The 19,689-nt window shown below is 60.7% G+C and overlaps 5 protein-coding genes across 5 annotated transcripts; all 5 read left to right on the forward strand.

Annotated features, from left to right (window-relative positions):
* Positions 1 to 547: 547 nt before the first annotated feature.
* LSCM1_03492 (uncharacterized protein) lies at positions 548 to 3,250 on the forward strand (the record flags this gene model as incomplete). The annotated part of the gene is made up of 1 exon (XM_067321034.1): positions 548 to 3,250. One exon carries the CDS (start codon positions 548 to 550, stop codon positions 3,248 to 3,250), a length of 2,703 nt encoding a protein of 900 aa, XP_067177644.1.
* Positions 3,251 to 4,735: 1,485 nt separating this feature from the next.
* Positions 4,736 to 5,383, forward strand: LSCM1_03493 (uncharacterized protein; the record flags this gene model as incomplete). The annotated part of the gene is made up of 1 exon (XM_067321035.1): positions 4,736 to 5,383. One exon carries the CDS (start codon positions 4,736 to 4,738, stop codon positions 5,381 to 5,383), a length of 648 nt encoding a protein of 215 aa, XP_067177645.1.
* Positions 5,384 to 8,113: 2,730 nt separating this feature from the next.
* Positions 8,114 to 10,627, forward strand: LSCM1_03494 (uncharacterized protein; the record flags this gene model as incomplete). Its single annotated transcript, XM_067321036.1, has 1 exon — positions 8,114 to 10,627. One exon carries the CDS (start codon positions 8,114 to 8,116, stop codon positions 10,625 to 10,627), a length of 2,514 nt encoding a protein of 837 aa, XP_067177646.1.
* Positions 10,628 to 12,234: 1,607 nt separating this feature from the next.
* Positions 12,235 to 13,239, forward strand: LSCM1_03495 (uncharacterized protein; the record flags this gene model as incomplete). The annotated part of the gene is made up of 1 exon (XM_067321037.1): positions 12,235 to 13,239. One exon carries the CDS (start codon positions 12,235 to 12,237, stop codon positions 13,237 to 13,239), a length of 1,005 nt encoding a protein of 334 aa, XP_067177647.1.
* A 1,244-nt stretch (positions 13,240 to 14,483) lies between these two features.
* Positions 14,484 to 18,560, forward strand: LSCM1_03496 (uncharacterized protein; the record flags this gene model as incomplete). Its single annotated transcript, XM_067321038.1, has 1 exon — positions 14,484 to 18,560. One exon carries the CDS (start codon positions 14,484 to 14,486, stop codon positions 18,558 to 18,560), a length of 4,077 nt encoding a protein of 1,358 aa, XP_067177648.1.
* Between the last annotated feature and the right edge of the window lie 1,129 nt (positions 18,561 to 19,689).

Raw genomic sequence — 19,689 nt, forward strand, 5'->3', positions numbered from 1 at the left:
GCAGAGCGTTATGCCGCCTTTGGGGGAGCGTTTTGGATACCCTGTGTTCCTCATCACCCTACGCAGTGCTCCTCTTTTTCACGTGTGTCGCCCTCTCGTTTCGCGTGCTGCGCAGGCCGGGTCGAAGTGGGAGGGGGAGGGAGGCGACAGGTATGGTTGCTCGGTGCGGCACAAGCGCACAGGCGGAAGGGTAGGCAAGCGCGCCCCATAGCCGTTTGCGAAGGAGCGGTTCCATGGGCTGAAGATCAATTCTCAGTGAGACACGTCAGAGGTGCCATGACGACGCCGGCGAGCCCCTTCGCGTTGCCGGCTGTTTCCACTCCACGTCTATGCGCATGAATGTGAGGATTGCGCCTCACCCCTTCACCTCTCACGTAACTCTCTCTCTCACGCCTCGCCTGTCTCGGTTTGAACGGCGGCATGAAAACGCACGGGCTCGCAGCAGAAACACACGCGTCTCTGTGCTGACCGCCGCTACGTAGCGGAAATTGGAGCTCTGCTTGGCTCACATGCGTAGCGTTGAACTGCCGAAGCACTCACCACAGAAATGCATTTGGTGGTGGACCTCAGCCCTTTCTTTGCAGGTGCGGCATGCGTCCTGGTGAACTGCAACGGCGCGGAGCTTGCCATTTCTCGTGCCTTTGCGAGCGCAGCGAACGCGTGCCACGAGGCGCACCGGCCGCAGCGCTCGCGCGTGTCCGTTGCAGTGCAGCTGCGGATCCAGTCAACGCTACCGTCATGGACCCGGCAGGCGAAGGACGTGCTGCTGCGCTGCGTCGACCGTGCCGTGATGCGCATCTTTCCTCCACTGGACGCTCTGCAGTACCTCGATGCCGATTCACCCGTCTTTCTCGCTGCAGATGCCGCAGCCTGCGGTGAGAGCTCGGTGCAGCATCTGTGCGCCACATTCAAGATTCAGCCGTCTGCCTGTCTGTGGCCCTCCTCGCTGCTCAGGGAGCATGCGGTGGAGGGAGAGGTCGTGTCAGGAGTGCGTCTTGGCGAGTCAGAGACAGAAGCTGCGGCAGCGCGGCAGTCGATGGACGAGACGCTATGTGACCTTGACTTGTGGAACCGAACTCGGGCGGTGCATCAACTCCACGAGACCAGTATCGCTCTTGACAGGACCCCGCAACGCAGTGGCGACATGACAGCTGCAGGGGCGACACCGATGGACACGGCGGTGGCGCTTCAGCCCCAGCAGCAGGCGTGGGAAGAGCAGCGAACCAAGCTGCAGTGGCAGCTTGCACGATGGCTGACAGAGCTGTTCATGAACGAGGGCAGCTGGGCTCAACCGCGCGGGCCGCCGACGACGGGATCCTTGGGGCCTGCTCAGAAAAGTTCGATGAATGTAGCGACGCGGCGACTCTTTCAGAGCCCTTTGCGACTGTCGTTTGCGCACGTCGTTGATGCAGCGCTCGCAGCACCGAATACATCCTCCCACGGCGCTGAGCCCGGCACAACCGTGCCACGCCGCTTCCTCCACGCAGACGTACGCGGTGTGGAGTGGGACGGCTTGCTGATCGGGTACACGACTCGGTATGCCTACATTGCGGTGCCCAACTTTGTGGCCCCGACCGAAGCGGCATCAGCAGTGGCACCGCGCTCCTCTTGTGTATGGAGCTTTGTAAGCCGCATTCCAATACCCGCATTCTTGAGCGAATCGGTCGCCAGAGATGCGGAAGGTCGTCCTAGCGCGAAGGGCTGCTCGTCTCAGAAGCGGCCGCGCACCTCTGCGTCTCACCACCTGAACAGTGCCGCCTCGGAAGAGGGGAGCTCCGGCGCCTCCGCTGCGCGCAGAGTGCTAGCCCACTGCCTCAACGCAGAGGAAGTGATGCGTCACGACACAAACGCCGAAACGGTGTTCCGCCTTGCCGATATGCCGTGCGTGACGACAGTTCGGGCCCACCGTGTATACTGTGCGCGGGTTGACCCACGCATGCACGCCGCAGCGCGGTCGTGGGGCTACTCCCCAACCAAAGTGGAGTCGGCTGCATCGCCATACGCACTCTCGCTGGTGCTGGAGGACGCCTACGCGGTGCGGATGCGTGTAGCTCCCGGTCTCACCACCGCTGCGCTCACCTTGGCCATGCCCTCCACAACTACTCACTGGGCCGTGTCTCTGCTGTGTGGGGATGACCCTCAGCCGAGCCCGGAGAGCGACGGTGAAGAGGGGGGCAGAGCCTCCAGGCAAAGCGCCAGCGACGCAGTTGCACGCGCGGTGCACACCTTCCCCGACTTGGTGAGCGTGGTGCAAGAGAGCTGCCATCGTTTTCAGCGAGCGCACGAGCGATTTCGCGCTTTGTACGCGCGTTGTGTCCAGGCGCGCGGCGCGCAGACCTCCACAGTCTCCGACACCGCACCAAGGGCGGAGGAGGCCATGACAGAGGGTCCCTCCTTGACGAGGCCACGGAAGGCGCCTGCTGAAGCAGCCGTACGGGAATCCGAGCTGGCAGCCACGAAGGAGGCGCTCTTGCCCACTGTCGCCTCACAGAATCTGCTCTTGCTGCGCCAGGCAGAGGCGGTGTACAGCGCGTTGTCAGATTCGGTCTCCGTGCGCTTCGGGAAGCTGCGTGGCGCTGCGCGTGTGCCTGTCCCAGACGTACGCACAACTGCCGACGTGGCGCAGCTGGAGGAGTGCCATAACGTCGAGTTCAAGGCGAAAGTGGGGCTCAAAACGAAGGGTTCCTTTGGTGGCGCCGACTCTCCGAAGGGATGCCCTCCCGTGTTGATGGACGCAGAGCGACTTCGCCACACGATGGCCGCCATGGCATCGTGCCGTGGTGGAGTCATACTACTGGGCGTCACGGACGACGGTCGCATCCTCGGCCATGCAAATCAGCTCGATGCTGTGCGTCAGTTGCGCACGTCTGGGTTCTGCCCGGCAATGGTGAAAGGCACTGTGCAGGTAAAGGAGCTGCGATGCCTGGGCGTGAGCGGACATGTCGGTAGCGCCCGTGAGGCGGGCTCTAGCGAGAGCCATGACAACGGAGCATCGCCCTCAGCACAGCGCGTCATGCCCGCGAACTGGTGGAAAGGGAGCGTCACCCCAGGCCTGCCGAACGCATCTGCCGAGGTGGGGGGAGGGGCCTCTCCTGGGGATCGAATCATCACTGTCGTCACCGTCCAAAAGGGTCAGGCGCCATTCTACGCGACGGCCAAGCACACACCCCCGTATCAGCGCGGGTGCGCCAGCACGACGATGATGCCGGTTGTGGTGGTGGCACGCCGCATCATGCAGGAGCTGGGGTAGCGAAAGTGATGCTATCGGGGTTCATGCCATCACCTCTCACAGAAGCGACGCAAGTAGACGAGGAGGCATCGGCAAGCTCTACAGAGAGAGAGACAGAGCGAGGTACAAAGCGTACCGGACTCGCTGAGGGAGACGCAGCACCAGTGCCGTTCTCGGCTGAGATCATGGCAGGTACGTGCTCAGGCCGTCTTGTTCTTGTTTGGTCTGTCTGCTCTTAACTGCCCTCTCGCATGCCCAGCTGTGCACAGGCGCATGTGCGGATGCACTCCTCTTTCCCTGGCTCGGCCGACTCGTTTGCGACACGTGCGCCTCCATCGAGGTCGCACTGCGGTTCGCTTAACAAGTCAGGTACTAAGCGATACACCTCAACTCTGCCCGTTCCCGTGCCGTGCACGAGAGGGAGTGCATGTTTTGCTGAAACGCACACGCGTTGCGTTGGGCTTCTGGGCGTGGCGCGTGTGCCACTGTGCGCGTAGTCCATGCATGTGTGTGTGTGTGCGTGTGTGTGCGTGTGTGTGTGTGTGTCCTTTTGTATGACCGGCGAGTGCGCCCCATCGCGTGCTGCATGTTGCATACAACACATACACCTCTTTCATGCCTCGTAGCCCCCCTCTCCGCCGTACGTGTGAGCTCTCTCTCTCTCTGTCGGCGCTCCCCTCCTCCATCACTCTTGCCCTCTCCGCCTTCTCCCGCCTCCGCTTTGATGCCTCTTGGCCGCGACTCCTTTCCCCCTTTTCTCTCTCCCCATTGCCACCGCTAAGAGCAATCACTCCCTCTGTGCTCTCTCCACTCGTCACCATCTCGCTTGCTTTGCACTCTCACTGATTCGAGTGATCCTCTTCCTCTACCTTGGCGCCCTCGCACCAGTCAGCATCCGCTTCCACTGCTGCGTTCGTGTGCGTTCCCCCCTCCCCCTTTTTTCTTTCGCTTTCGCGCTGTCGTATCTTCAGCGTAGCAGCTGTATATCTGCATTGGCGTGCATACACACGTACACGTACCGCTCCCTCCCCTCCTCCCCTCCCCTCCTTCTCTCCCCCTTTGTGTGCGCGCTGCACAGAGTGCCACAGCTGCCGCCTACCCGCCATTCTTTGCCTCCTCTCTCTCTCGCTCTGTTCGCCCGCACGGAAGATCTTATTTCTGTCTTCATTGCCTTTTTTTCACTCAGGTGATCTCCCGCTTTTTCCGGCTCGCTACTCCCTCATTGTGTTTACGCCTCTCCATCGCTCTTTCTCACCGTGCGTGCGTGCGCCCTCTTCGCTTGTTGCCAGTGCTTGCCCTCGTCGTGTACGTCGTCCCTCACACCCCTTCGGCGCCTGGGCCGTCCTTTCTCGTCGGGCCGCACCATTACTGTGCGTCTGATAGTTGTTGCCCCCCTCTTCCCAACACACACACACACACACACCGGAACGCGCCACCTCTTGTGGCGGTACTTCGTCCGCCTCTCACGGGTGTTGCAACGAGGCGAAGAAACAAACTTGGAAGAAAATGGGCCTCACGGACCTCTTCAGGCGTGAGACGCCGCAGGATAAAATTCGGCAGTACAAGCGCTCTCTCGATCGCACCTGCCGCGATCTTGACCGTGAGCGCAGCAAGCTGACTACGCAGGAGCGCAAGACGCTGATGGAGATGAAGAAGATGGCGAAGCAGGACCAGGTGGACGCGGTGCGCATCATGGCCCGAGACCTCGTGCGCACGCGCAGGTACAACCAAAAGATGTACCGTATGCGAACGCAGATCCAGGGTGTGTCGCTGCGCATGCAGACGATGCAATCCTCAGCGCAGATGGCCGAGGCGATGAAGGGCGTAACGAAGGCGATGCGCTCCATGAACCGAAAGATGAATATTCCCGAGATGCAGAGGATCATGCGCGAGTTCGAGAAGCAGAATGAGATGATGGGCATGAAAGAGGATATGATGAACGACGCCGTCGACGACGCCATGGATGACGACGGCATGGAGGAGGAGGAGACGGAGCAGGAGATTCAGAAGGTAATGGACGAGGCGGGGCTCGACTTCCGCGCGAAGGTGGGCGTCACTGACACCGCACTGCCGGAGAAAAGCAAGGAAACGCAAGGGGAGTCGGATGAGCAGCTGGACGCCCGTCTGGCAGCACTGAAGGCATCCATGAAGTAGCACAAGAGCGAACTTCATCACAGGCGGCCCCGTTGTTGTGCGTGCAATCAGCGCACCGGAAGCGAAGGTGATGCCGCTCAGAAGGAGCCCGCGCCCGCTGACACACACACACACACACAGAGACATGCGTACACAGACAGACGAGCACGTATGCACCCCCCGCCACATGCCCTTCGTGACAGAGGGGCAGGTGGGTGGTGGCAGGGATGCGCTTGTGGTGGATCGGGGTGTAGACGTCCACGTGCATGCATCTGCCGGGCTTCGCCAGTCCGAACACCGCTGTCTCAAACCCCCTTCTGTCGGTGCGCTTGCTTAGCCTCAGCTTCTTCTGTTTGTCGATGACGTTTCCATCGAGAGCGCACATCGATACACCCACACTCATGCGCAACAGCTCCACACACCCGGGCAAGCCGCCGCTCCCTCCCAGCTGTATGCTCCTGCGTCACGAAATTAGCTTTTTCCTGATTCGTTGTGTGGTCTCTCCTACCGATGAAGCTTTGACAAAAATATGTTGACCGGTTGGTGGCGCGTCTCGGCATCGCGCACGTGCTCCCTCTCTTCTCGTTCTGCTGACCACACACTATGTATTCCCGCGCGACTGCACGGCGCAACATATATACATATATATATATATGTATTTGAGGGGAAGGAGTTCCTTCACGCTAGAACTGAAGGACAGAGACACTTCATGGCGAACCAAAGGCACTCAGAATAACAACAAGAAGCGGAACGAGCAAGCGTATGCAGTAAACCGCTCTGCGCACATGCTCGTTCCGGCACGTTTGCTCTTCTTTTTCAATCTTTTCCTTTCGTCCGCTGCCGTTTCGCTCGAACGCTCCCCACCTCCTCTTCCCCCACGCCACCGCTCTGCTCCCTTCCCCCTCCCCCCACACACACGCCCATCTTCAAGTCAGCTAAAAGGACCTTTTCCCCTTTGTCGTTACGTTCCCTTTTTCTTCGGCTTGCGTGTGCGCTTGTCACGGCTCATTGTTCGTACATCCTCCCGTCTCTCGCTAAGCCCTCCCTCCCTCCCCTTTCACTCCCCATCTATCCAGATGAGAGGTGGGTAACGGGGTAGGAGAGGAAGGAGGAGGGGCGGTAAGCCGAGCAGCCGCCATTGCTGCCTAATCCCGAACCGCCCCTGGTGGGGCCGCTGTATGAAGCGCCGACGGCGGAGGGGTGGGGAGGGGCGAGCGATGCGCCGCTGCTGATGGCGGCGATGGGGTCCTGAATGGCGTCACGTCGGAGAGACCGGCGGCGGTGGTGACTGCCGTACTGCCCACATGACGGGCAAACGTACCGACCTGACTCGAAGGCATCTCGCACGGCCCCCATTGCGCTACCTGTGTGAGGAGCCGAAGCCCCTCCCCCGCCCCCTGAGAGGGGGGCTGCGCGAGGTGGGGCTGGGCATAGAAAGGGACGCTGCGTGGCGACCTGCGAAGTGGAGCGCTGGCGGAGCCTGTGGGAAGGGCCGTGCTCAGATGGGTGAGCCGGCGCATTGCTGTGGCCCCTCGCTCTACCGCGGCTGCTGTGCACAGGTCAACGAGCCTGCGTGACGGGTGCGGCGGGTCGGCAGGAGGGGGGAAGGGTCCGAGTGGAGTTCGGCTCATGCTGTCGAGTGGGCAGATCTAGCAGAAAGGAAGGAGGTGAAAGCTGTCGGGGAGCCTCTGGTGAGGCGTCTCATTCCTTCATCCTTTGTTCTGTGCGCGCGGCTTCCACGCCCTTTTTTTATATCCTATGCTGCTTAACGTTTGCTCGTGTACGTGTAAGAGCTTGAGTGTGTGTGTGTTCGTGTGTTTCGTACCCACGCACACTGGCAAGCAATTCAGCTCTCTATCTCTCGCTAGTGTTTCCTAGAATAGATGCGAAAGCGAAAAGATTGCCGTCGGACATTAGCTGCTTCATCGAAGGTGTAAGGGAGGTGTGTGTGTGTGTGCTGGCTTGCCATGATAGGAGCGAGTGCCCTACATGCTGCAGGGTAGTGGTATTGGCGAAGCTGCGACAAGATTCGAGAGTTCAATGGAGGGCAGAAGCTGCTCACTAATGCCAGCTTCGTTGCGTCACGCCAGAAACATGCACCTCTATCTACATCTTATATATATGTATGTAGGAGGGGAGCCAGTTATCGAATGAAGCCGAAATCGTTGCTGTAAAGCAACGTGCTGAGGCTCGACAGCACTGGCTGCCCTGCTCGGACAGCTTGTCGGGGCATCTGTGATATCAGGCGCAGAATGCGCGGCTTGCGGTCGACCGCTTTCTTCTTTCTACTTGCGCTTGAGCGGGTCGTGGGAGGGTAATGCCGCTGGCCGCGACTCCCCTCTCCGCCTCCTTACGGGCCTGCACGTCAGGCGCTGACTATGCTGGCGGCTTACACTGCCGGAACTCTGCCCTTTTGGGACTTTGCGGATGTCTTTGTGAAAATGCGTATACATCAATGTGTCTGTCTGCCTCGCTCTCTGTGCGTCTGCGCGTGGCTAAACCTGTGCCACTGCAACGCTGCCGATCTTCCTCATCCTTTGCCCTCGCTCTTCTCCCTTCTCGATAACTTCCTTCCCTCTCGGGGTTGTGGCGCACAAATCAGCGCGCGAGCCCACGAACACGACCACGACCTGTGGCGACGACCACAGGAGCCCCCTCATAGCCCAGCCGATTCGGATCACCCGCCTTCAACTGCCTCGTGGGAGAGGCTGACACACACACACAAAAAAAAGGGCGAAAAAAGGAGCGGGGATGAGCTCGTCATCCGTGATTGACCTAACCAAGAAGTGGTTCCTGGTTCCGCTGCCGCTGCGCACCTGCAGTCTGCGCGATGTAGCCACAACCACCGTCACCAAGGAGCAGATGGACACCTACTACCAGGAGGCACAGGCCATCCTCGAGAAGGAGGGCAAGGCGGCGCAGATGGACCGTCGCCGCTGGTATAGCTCGCAGTTCATGAGCCGCGGTACCACGTCCGATAAGATTGCCTCCGCCGCAGTCAAGTTGGCGGATACCGATTTTATGTTTTACCTGGACGGGTTCACGCTGCTGTTTGACACGGCGCGCACGGACACGCACCACTACGAGGCGGCGCTCAAAGCTCTGGCGGCCGTATGGCCAAAGTTGTTGCCGCCTCGACCACTGAAGCGCTTCGTCTCGCAATACTTTGTCACACTGCCCACGGACGAGGTGGCGCGCAAGACAACGCTCGTCTACTGGTACCTGGAGGATTACCTGAAGCGAACCTATGCCCAGTTCCTGTCCTTGAGCCAATCGATGCTAAAGGACCGCATTGTCCAGCGCCGCGATACGTGGTTGGACGTTGTGGGTAAGCTGCTCTGCTCTGTCGCCGAGGGCCGCAGCAGCGCTATGGCAATGGTGATCGACAAGCTGGGTGATCCCGTCTCCAGCGTCGCCCACAAGGCCTATCATCACTTGCTGAAACTTCTCTCCGAGTCCTCAATGCATCAGTCAATGCTGTTTACAGAGTTGGAGAAGATCATCTTCATGAAAAACTGCCCTCTTCGTACGATGCGTTACGCCGCGAATGTCATGAACCAGCTCGTCTTCAGCAAAGAGGAGCGCAAGCTGGCCCTCAAGTGCGTGCAGACCTACCTTAGCCTCTTCCGGCAACTTGCACTCACCGGCAACGTCGACTCCACAGTGACGACGGCCATCATCGTAGGGCTGCGCCGCGCCTTCCCATACGCTGGCGTCGACCTGGCCCCGCTGGAGGAGCACCTCAACGCTCTTTTCATCCTGGCGAACACTGGCAACTTCCAGCAGCGCGTGGCCACGCTGACGCTGCTGCAGCTTCTCGCCTTCAATAAAGGTACGGCGGAGTCTTTTCTAAACCGCTGGTATCGTACTCTCTATGGGCTGCTGTTGCTCTCGCCGAAGCAGATACCGCAGTCGGCACAGCTTACCAATTTTTTCTCCCTCTTGCATAAAGCGATGCGCGCCGACAAGTCCAAGGCGCGCGTGGCCGCCTTTGTTCACCGACTACTGCAGCGCGCCGTCTTCTTCAATGACGCCATGATATGTGCAGTGTTGCTGCTGATCGGCGAGATGTCACAGGCACACCCGCACGTGCGCAGCATGCTCGACGCACGCGCGAACCCCGCCGCGGCCTCCGCTGCAGTCACGCAAAAGGGTAAGGCGAACCGCAGCATCACCACTACCTCCGCCTCCACCTACGACCCAAAGGCTCGTGAGCCGCTCTTCGCGAATGCGGCTAGCGAGTGTGTCTGGACGCTCAACATGCTCTCGCGCCACTCGCACCCGTCCGTGGTCAAGCTTTCCATCCTGCTCCTGTTTGGCGAGGACATCGTCTTCGACGTGCACCCACTGGACGACATGACACCGCTCAACTTTCTCAACATGTTTGTGGATGCCAAGGCCAACGTGCAAGACGGCGACGACGCGAAGGGCGGCAACACCGCGACGGGCATTTCCGTCTTCCACCGCGCGGCGCACAAGGCGACTCTGCCCAGCACATCCGACCCGTACTTCATCAACGCCAACGCGCAGGATGTGGACGTGGCGGCGCTCTTTCTGCACCGCTACGCCGTGCAGCGCCAACGCTTCCTCGAGGGCTTATCACAGGTGCGCTCCACGTGGGGCGACACAAGCGGCGAGGCCGATGTGGCGATGCGCGTGACCAACCTCGACGCAGCCCTCTTCGGCCCCTCTGGCACGCTGGCCAGCCTTGGGGAGAAAGCCGGCGCAGCGGCCGTATCGAGTGGTGCCAAGAAGTTATCAGAGGTACCAAAGCGTGCGAAAGCCAAGGAGGAGGGCAAGGAGATGTCCTGTGAGGATGAGAAGGATGAGCAGGCCAGCACCGATGGGAAAGCGGCCGATGATGGCGACGCTAACGATGACGACCTCGGCACCTTCGACGCGGAGGCGAGTAACGATGACCTCGAGTGGGGCCTGGATGACGAAGCCACTTACGACGCCGAACTCGATGAGGAGGATGAGGAGGACGAGGAGGACGAGGACACGGAGGATGCCCTTGGTGGGAGAGCAGCAGCGGCAGCGGCAGCGGCGGACGAAGGAGGCGACTTTAGTGAGCTTCTCGAGGCGAACGCGAAGGAGGTGTCGAAGAAGCGCAAGCGTGAAATGGACTGGCTCGACGAGCGGTCGTCTCGCGGCTACGGTGCCAGCCGCACCGGTGGCGCGTCCCCATACGGCCGTGATCGCCTACGCGGCAGCTTCTCTTCTCGAAGTCAGGGTGGCCGTGGCCTCAAGCGCGGTCGGTACTGAGGCCCACCACAGGGCAGGGTCGCCGTGCGTACTCATTTCTCAGACGTCGACTCGGCTCGTGCCTGTGCCGTTGTGCTCTCTGGGTGGCAACACATCAGCGCTCCACCCGCTTTCCCTCGAGCTTGGGGCGGCGGCGCGCCGCTTAACTCGTTTTCGCCTCTCTTTCTCCTTCACTCCGGCTAAAAGCTGAAATGCACCTCTGCGCATCCGAAGTGGTGTGCTGATTTCTGTCTCCCACTCTGACGCCTGCCTGAGAAGCTCTGACGCCGGCCATCGCTTGCCGATGCCTTCCTGGGCAGTGTAGCTACCTCCTCCGCCTTGGTGTGAAGGCTCTGTGTGTGCGAGTGTGTCTGACTGTGTGGGTGTGTCTCTCTCGATGAGAGCCGGCGTCCTCTTTACGTGTAATCAGCGGCATCGTGCGAAGTCGTCATCACCAGTGCAATGGTGCCATGGGCGTAATTTAAGAAGCGTCGAGGAGATGGGAGAAGCGGAAGGAACAGTCGAACCCGACGTAACAGATATGTTTGATCGCGTGCGTTTGTAAAGATGGAGCAGCACACGAGGGAAGAGGTGGTGCGCGTGTGTGCCGACAGGAGTGTCCCCAGGTGCCGAAACGCACGCGAAAAAAAAGAAGGGCATGCTTGCGGCAAGCAGCTGCATCGAAAGCGCGCGTGCACGAGCGCACAGGCATTCTGATACGCACACGCCACCGGTGCTACTCGTGTGCAAGGAAACCGGGGGCGAGGTGGCGCCATGAGCTTGCTGCGTCCCTTCATGTGATGCATTGATTCTTCCTTGAGGGGGTGGGGGAGTCGACCAATCTGCTGCGATCCTCCATGCGTGAGGGTACGCGTGTCCGTCACGACAACCTCGCAAGATTCTGATAAAGCGCCTTCTTCCCCACCGTCCAAACCTTCGCCTTCACTCCACCGTGGGCGTTCATCCGCCTGCCACGTTCTGTTCGTATAATATCTATCTCTATGCGGTCCTTTGTCTACATAAAATCGGGGAAAAACTGGACACATATCCGCTTCGGGAATACGTCGGCGCGCCATATCGGGCGGCACCGCGTCACTGCCCTCTATCGATACACGCTAATGCGCTGGGTGTTAGTATCTCCTCTTCATCTCCCCACCCCCATCCCTCAACACAGAAGGTCCGCCGGAAAAGTCAGTGCACACCCCTCTGCGAACTCGGACGTACCACACAGCGTCGCACTATTATCACACCTCTCCGCCATTTTACCACCCGTCACACCACCAAGGCCCACCTTGCCTCTCTCTCTTATGCCCGTACGATCACCGCCGGCGCCTTCTCTCTTTACGTGTGGTGCTCACCCTTTGGCATAGGCTCAAACTTCTTTTGCCTTTTCCACATTTATACGCTGATCGTTCTCTTTACTCTCGCCTGGACACAGCAGCCATACGCAAGCGAGTCTGTGATAAGGGGCTAACGCCACACAAGTCACAGAGAGCTGATCATAGGAGTCGAGCATCGAGCGTGCGTTAGCGCAAGGGCATCATTGCACGCTCCCTGGGTGTGCTGCTGTGCCCTCCACCTCCCTTCTTTGTGGTTCGCCAGGCTTTGTCGACCTTGCCAGCTTGATAATGCCCCTTGTTGCTGCCAAGACGCCTACCCTTGCCACGGCCGCCATGAAGCGCGCCGAGGCAGAGCAGCTGACGCGCCTCATGACCCTCTACCGTGCGGTATGTGTGCGCCACGATGAGCTCGGTATGGAGATAGTGCTCAACGACATTCTCGCCTTTTTCACAAGTACGCACCAGCACGAGCAGGCAGAGGCGTTCATCGCAACGTGCAACATTACCTTGCCACATCGCGCGAACAACCAGGCTGCTCGCTACTTTTACTACGTAGGTCTCACACGTGCGCTTCGGCTCGAGTACGTCGACGCGCATCAGTGCCTGCAGCAGGCTCTGCGCAAGGCACCGGAGCGCGCCTTCGGCTTCCGGATTGCTGCGACGAAGCTGTCGCTGGTCGTGCAACTGCTTCTTGGTGAGATTCCGCCACGCTCTGACTTCCTCGCCAAGGACATGCGCGACAGCCTTGCGCCGTACTTGCAACTCGCCTCGTGCGTGCGCTTTGGCCAGGTGGACCGCTTCATGACAGTGCTGCGCGAGCACCAGGTGACCTTCGAGCATGACCGCACCCACTCCCTCATCCTGCGGGTTCACCAGCACGTCATCAAGACGGGTCTGCGCCGTATCTGCCAGGCGTACAGTCGCATCAGCATCTCCGACGTTTGCTCAAAGCTGGCTATGAGCAACGTATCGGATGCGGAGTACATTCTCTCTAAGGCCATCCATGATGGCGTGATCGACGCCGTTTTAGACAACGAGAAGGGCGAGCTCATCTCGAGTGATAGCATCGACGTTTACTCTACCTCGGAGCCGCTGTACGCGCTGCAGCGCCGCATCCAGTTCCTGAATTTGACGCACAACGACGCCAAGCGCGCCATGCGCTACGACGTGACAGACCCCGAGATTATCGAGGAGCGTCGCAAGGAGGCCAAGGCGGAGCGTGATGAGCTGGAGCGTGCCATCCAGGACGAGTCTACCGGGATGGACAACGTGAACTTTGAGGACGGCCTGTAGAAAACAGAAGCTGGTCGCCATGCTCGACGGCGCATCTGCCGGATGCCGCGCCTGTGCTTTAGGCGGCTCTTTTTCGCCTCAGAGAGGAAAGCGCCTCTGATGAAGGGGAGGAGAAGTGTGGATGCGCGAGAGCGCTGATCGGCATGCACGCTGGAATACCCCCCCTCTCCTCATCTCATCTCACCCCAGCACCCTCGTCGTCGTCTCACATGTGCGGTCTCTGTCTCTGTCTTCGGTACTCTGCGCCGCCCCATTTTCGCCGTCCGTCCCGCGCTCAGAACGGAGAACAAATGTATGAAGGTCAGCCCGTCTCTCTCTCTCTGTGTCTTCGTCTGCCTGTCTGTGTCTGTGTGTGAATACTATTCGCTCATCTCACGTCCTGTGCCATGCGTAAGGACGGTGCCCTCGACACAAGTGCGCGCGTGTCTGGGCAGTGTGCATGAGCAGTGACGAAAGGGAGGGGGAGTGGAATAGTAAGCGCTGGCCACACGTGCCCGCGGCGGTGTGTCGCGTCTTTGTGTGGCCGCAGCCCCCTTTCCCTTTTCTAATCATGCAGCCGCCGGCTCGTGTGGAACGCGGACACCGGGCCGTTGGACTGCCCGGCAAAAGACGGGGGTACCCAAACGTCGATGGGGGAAAGCCGTGCCGGAGTCGAAGGCATGTGGTGTCCTCTTCTCTATTCGCCACTCTCAGCAATGACGGCAGCTCTCGCCTCTCGCTCCTCTCTCGAGCCGTCTCCTTTCCCCTGTCTTCTTCCCATTGGCTCCTGACGCGTTCCACTCGGCGCTCCTCGCGATCCGAGACGGTGACGCGGACGCTGATCACTCGGCTGGTCTTGCAGTCACACCCACCAGATTGAGGATCAGGGCCAGGTGCTATCAAAGCGTGCCCCTTCTGCCTCTCCCCCCCTCAACTCTCACATCAATTTGAAGAAGCGAGACGGGTGGGCTGCTCTTCACTACCTATTGGCCCTCCCCCTCTACGCCAGGGTGTGTGGGTGTGCGTGGCTACAGTAGTACAGTGTGGTACTTCTCCCTCTTCCCTGCGGTTACACACACACACACACACGCACGAAAAAAAACGCACAGGATTGAGCGAGCGGCCTCGCTGCACCGTGCACGAGCGTTACCCACCCATCCTCGAGTGCTCACTCGGGTTGCTTCTCCTTTCTGCAATGATGTTGCGCGCACGCAACAAGTAGTCCAGGAAAGAAACAAAAAATACAAAGCTTGACAGCGAAGACGATGAGCTGTCCCCCCGGGTCAAGCGAGGCGAAAGCGGCGACAGACGCTATGCAGCAGCGCAAGAGTTCGATATACGCCAGCGATAGGGTGCGCAAGGTGTCGCGGCGTGAGTCAGCGCTGCCGTTATGTATGTCCCGTGCTCAGCATGAGGCACGCCGTCAGTCCACATCTATCCAGCTCACTGGCAAGCGACGTTATCAGCGCCAAAGCTATGGGTATGGTAACCCGAATACTCCTTCCCTGCTGGCGACTCCGACGGCAAATGGCTGGGCTGGGTTGCTGAACTTTGCTGAGGCGAACACTGAGGTCGGGCGGGCGATACAGATGTGCTCCTTCTATCCCAGCATGCGCGTCGGTGGCACCGCCTTCGAGAACTCCCTCAACCAGGCCCGCCGGCAGAGTGTGCACGTCACGAACGGCTCGTTCAGCGTATCGTTTCATGGCCGCATCGGAGGTGCCGACGGCGGCGGCGGTGGTGGCATTGTCTCCGTCCTGCAGGAGGACGGGGCGCGCATGCGTGCGATGAGCATAAGTGTAGCGCCCGATTCTTCTGCTACACTGCGGGAAGCGATGGACGAGTCGCGCTCCATGCTCGAGCTGAGCCAAGGCAGCATCCTCGCTGCATCTAGCGGAGGTGCTGGGGCACACGGCAGTCTCCGAAGCTCCTTCTCCACCGCCGATGCTGCCGCTCGCACACTCGCATACACAGGCGGTAGCAACATGGTGCAGCTGGCTTGTGCCCTGAAGCGGGCTGCGATGTGGGAGGTGGTGGTGGTGACAGCACTCACCCATCGAGCAATGGAGCTCCGTTTCCGCCGCCTACGGTTGCGCCGAGTGCTCGAGCGCCACATGCTGCCCACGCTTCTGAGGCGCAAGAGCGAGACGGGCTCGATAGTTCCCAAAAGTGCTCGCTCAAGGGACAACATGGACATGGACGGCGGCGACGCCGCTAGCCAAGGCGCGCCGACCGACGAAGCCGGCGCTGTCCCTCAGGGTACCTACCTCCGCGACCACGACGCTTTCTTCGACTCCCTGCACAACGCCACGCTCCTCCAATCGTTCGCCGAGAGTATGACGCGGCACCGCTTCCTGCCAGGAGACGTCATCGCACGGGCTGGCGACTCGAGCCAAAAAGCTATGCACTTCCTGATCTCAGGCAAGTGCGAGGTGTGCACGGAGCGTTGGCGGCAAGACAGTGACGACGGCGAACCAGCGGCCGGGCCAACCGCCGCGGGTGATCATGGGTGGCATCACCAACGGAAAACGGGCGGGGGTGCTGCGCCGCAGCCGACCAAGGAAGTCATCATGGCCGGCACCTCCTTTGGTGGTGTGTTTGGCGGCAACGCCACCTTTGCCAGCACCTACCGCGCGTTGTCGCAGTGCATTGTGTGGGTCCTGCGCAGCGAGGATTTCGAGCAGATCTTTCGCTCGTTTGCGGACCGCACCATGCTCGACAAGTACAAGGAAGCGATGCGACAGCACGGCCTGTGGTGGCTGCAGCAGCGGTACCACCCCGCCAAGTGCTACGGGTCCATCCCCATTTACCGCAAGCTTACGAAGCGCGCGTCCTCCTACCTGGAGGATTTCACTCCTGTGGTCAAAGTGCGTGGTGAGACCATTTTCTCCCACGGTGACGTGGCTGGCGACGTGTACTGCATGCTCGAAGGGACGGTGCTTCGACGGACGAAGGGTGCAGCTGGGACGTACGGAGACGACAGCGTTGCACAGCGCCTGGGCACGAATTCCTTCACAGCACTCAATGTCTCAGGTCGCTACCTCATGTTTGGTGAGGAGCCGCACTTGGTCCCTGGGGTGCAACCGTACACGTGCACCGTGAGCAGCCGGGTGGCGCTCTTTTTCAAGGTTTCTGCCGAGAGGTTTGTGAACGCCCTGCTCGACGACCCGCTGCTCTACGCCCAGCTGCGGGCGCAGCTCATGCAGAGGCGTCAGGACAACATGCGCCTCGATCTCGAGTGTCTCACCTATGTGCCACTACTGCAGCGCTTTCCCCCAGAGAAGCGAGCCGAGTTGGTGCAGCACGCGCGGCCACGCGTGATAAGCCGCTCCGTCCCGCTTTGCGATCCGGCGCAGCACATCTCAGATCTGATCATCATCGTAAGCGGTACCGTCCGTGATCCACGAAACTACAGCCAGAAGCCCACCGCGCCGCTCGAGGTGCCGGCGCCTTTCGAGGTGGAAAGGCTGGATGGCGCTTTGGGCGAAGAGGGTGGTGGGAGGAAACTCGGCGCTGACGGCGGCGCCAACCCACACGTGAAAAGCGGCAAGGCGGATCGACGTCATCATGCTGGTGCGGGCCCGCAGTCAGCACAGGCAGTGGAGCGGGGCACAGCTCACGCTTCGGGCAGTGGTGCTGGCGGTGCAATCGCCACGGCCGGACAGCGCTCGCATCACGGCGCTCGTGAGGGTGATGCCCCCCTAAAGGGCACGCTGACTCAGGTCTCCGACCTTGCCGCGGGCGCGGCCGCGGAGGCAGAGGAGCAGGATGGGGCGGATTGGAACTTCTCCTTCAGCGATGTGACGTTCTCATCGGCGCTTGCAGCCACAGTGATGTCTTCGAACAACGCCACGAACCTGAAGGCTGGCGGGGCACTTGCCACAGGCTCTGCCCCTGTGGCGTCGGCGCAGCAGCTGCAGCAGCTGCTCGACTCGGCACCGCTCGTCTATCCGGACGAGTCAGAAGATATCAATCCAGCGCTACCGGTGCAGCCGACCCGCCACTTCGCCTCGACCCTGGGAGGCAGCTGGGAAGCTCTTCTCTTGGACAAGTGGCCTAACGGGTGGGAGTCGGTGACGACAGTGGAGATGTGGACCATCCCAACCCGCATGCTGCGCATTGTCTACAACAGCTGCCCCAAACCAGTGCAGCTGGCCATCTTGAATGGCCTTCGGCACGCACAGAAAGAGGACCTGCAGCTGCCCACTCTCCCGCACACGAAGCTGCCGCCGATGAGCATCTACGCTCAGCACGGGGAGGCGGTGTTGGCGGCAGCGGCCACAGCGGTTAAGGACAGCAAAGCGCTGGGAGCGAAAGACTCCAGCCGTCGCGGCGGCAACACCAAGGTGGCGTCTCCGTCACTGGAAGGCTGGTCTACGAGGATGATCGGCGAGGAGTCCGGGATGGCCGAGGTGGGAACGCAGCACTCGGGTGGCAGCACCTGGGGCACCCACTCAGCTGCCACGCGCAGCTCTGACCCGACAAAGTCGGCTGCCGGCAAAGCCAAGGGAAAGGCGCGTCCGCTCGCCCCTGTCGCTGCTGGGCAGACGGCGCTGGCGGCCACACTGCACGGCCCGAATCAGAAAACTACGCAGACCACCCGTAGTGGGGCGCACGCAACTCAGGAAGCGCCGTCGCGCGAGGGCGGGGCGCAAGCGAACGCGTCGGCGTGGCGGGCCCAGGACGGCCGGGAGCGCCGCCTGCGGCGACTGCGCAATATCGCCAGCGCTCGAGGCGCTACAAAGGCGATGCCCGCAGAACCTACTGTAGACCCAGCCTTGCAGGCCTGCTACGACGGTTTGAGCGGCGCTGCCGATCCGTTGATGCTGCGGATTGTGCGGGACCCCATAGTGGTGGTGCCGTCGCGGCGGGGCACAAACGGAGCGACACTGCCGCCTGGCTCGACACCATCGGCACATCGACTTCCACCAATCATATCGTCTTCTGAGGCCGCCCCGGCCGCGGCGTGGCCCGCTCTCACGCCGGCGCGGAATCGCTGGTTTCAGGAAGTGCCCTCCTATGAGCCCTTGCCTGGGACAGTGCACGCGGTGGAGACACTGGCTTCACCACCAGTGTTTGCGCCGAACTCAACGGTCTTGGTCTCCGCTGTCGTGTCCCCGGTCAGCCGGCATGGGAAGAAGCTCGAGGGTCACGTAGCTTACTACGCAGCCACCGTCTCTTCGGCCCGCGCTGCCAGCAGGGCAGCCCTTGGCGAAGCGGCGGTCGCGAGTGCTGGGGATGTGGCGACGGCGCCGGTTGCCACACCGATGCACCCTCTCTCTTCAGTCGAGTTGGACATCCGCCGAAGTCATTTGCCAAAGCGCCGCGCCTACGCCGTCTGAGGCCCGGGTGCGAGCATCAGGGGCGGACTGTGAAGGGCGGCAGATGGCAACGCCATCCCACTCTTGCGTGTGGCAGGCATCCGAGGGACGGCTGCAGTGACGCTTAGCGCGTGCCTGTGCGGGCTTGGCGCCACTTTGTGCGTCTTTCGGCCTCGGGTGAACGGATCGTGACACGTGTCCTCTCTCCCTTTGTCAACACCACTCCCTCCCCCTCATTTTTTTTTCGTCGCTCATCAGCCCCTCCTTTATCCCCTCCTCGTCGGCGCTTCTCAATTTTTGCGCCCGTGCCTTGCGGGCTTCACGTTTTGCTGGTGCAGATGGCGTAAGAGCTGCTTCGACATTGGGTGGGAGGAGAACAAGAGCGAGGGAGGGGGGCACAGGCGAGCGCTAAAGTGCATCGTGCACGTATGGGTGCAGCGAGGGAGAAGATCCGGCTTTGCGGATCCCACAACTGCTGCTCAGACCTCGCGTGTGCGTGTCACCTCACCCTCCCTCTCTTTGCTTTAGTGGCTGATTGGCTTTTCGTTGCCTGCCTCTCATAGCACCCGCGCGCACCCCTCCCCCTCCTCTTCCGTTCCTGCTAAGCTGCCATCACATGTTCGTCCGTCCTCGGTTAGTGGCGCAGAAACCTTCGCCGCTCTCTTCCCATTCATATGCACAGTAAACATGTACATAGTGAAAATGCTGTGGCTTCTCCGGATAATGTCCTAGCCCTCCCTCCCCCCTCTCGCTCTCCTGAGCATTTATCTTCTCTTCCTGTTGTGACCCACTGGTACTCTTCTTCGTGCTTGCCGAACAGCCCACCCGGTGGTGGCATCTCCCTCCTCCTCCTCCTCCCCCACCTCTGCCTTCCCTCGCGCGTATCCTCATTTCATCTCTAATGATGTTGCCTTTCACCTCGCTCTCCCTGTCGCACCTTTGTCTCTCTTCTCCCCTCGAGCCGCATACGCTCTCCCTGTCCACCTGCGGGGAGGCGGACGTGAACGAGCACGCACAGCAGGCACGGTCACAAAAAGCGAACATCCACAAGACCCGCTGCGGCTGCTCGCTCAGGGAAATAGGAGAGGTCGAGTCTCTCGCTGCTCAGCGTCCCTCTCCCTCCCCCCTGATCCTCCCTTACTCATGTACA

This window comes from Leishmania martiniquensis, chromosome 27, assembly GCF_017916325.1.
Source record: "Leishmania martiniquensis isolate LSCM1 chromosome 27, whole genome shotgun sequence".
Lineage (NCBI taxonomy): Eukaryota > Euglenozoa > Kinetoplastea > Trypanosomatida > Trypanosomatidae > Leishmania > Leishmania martiniquensis.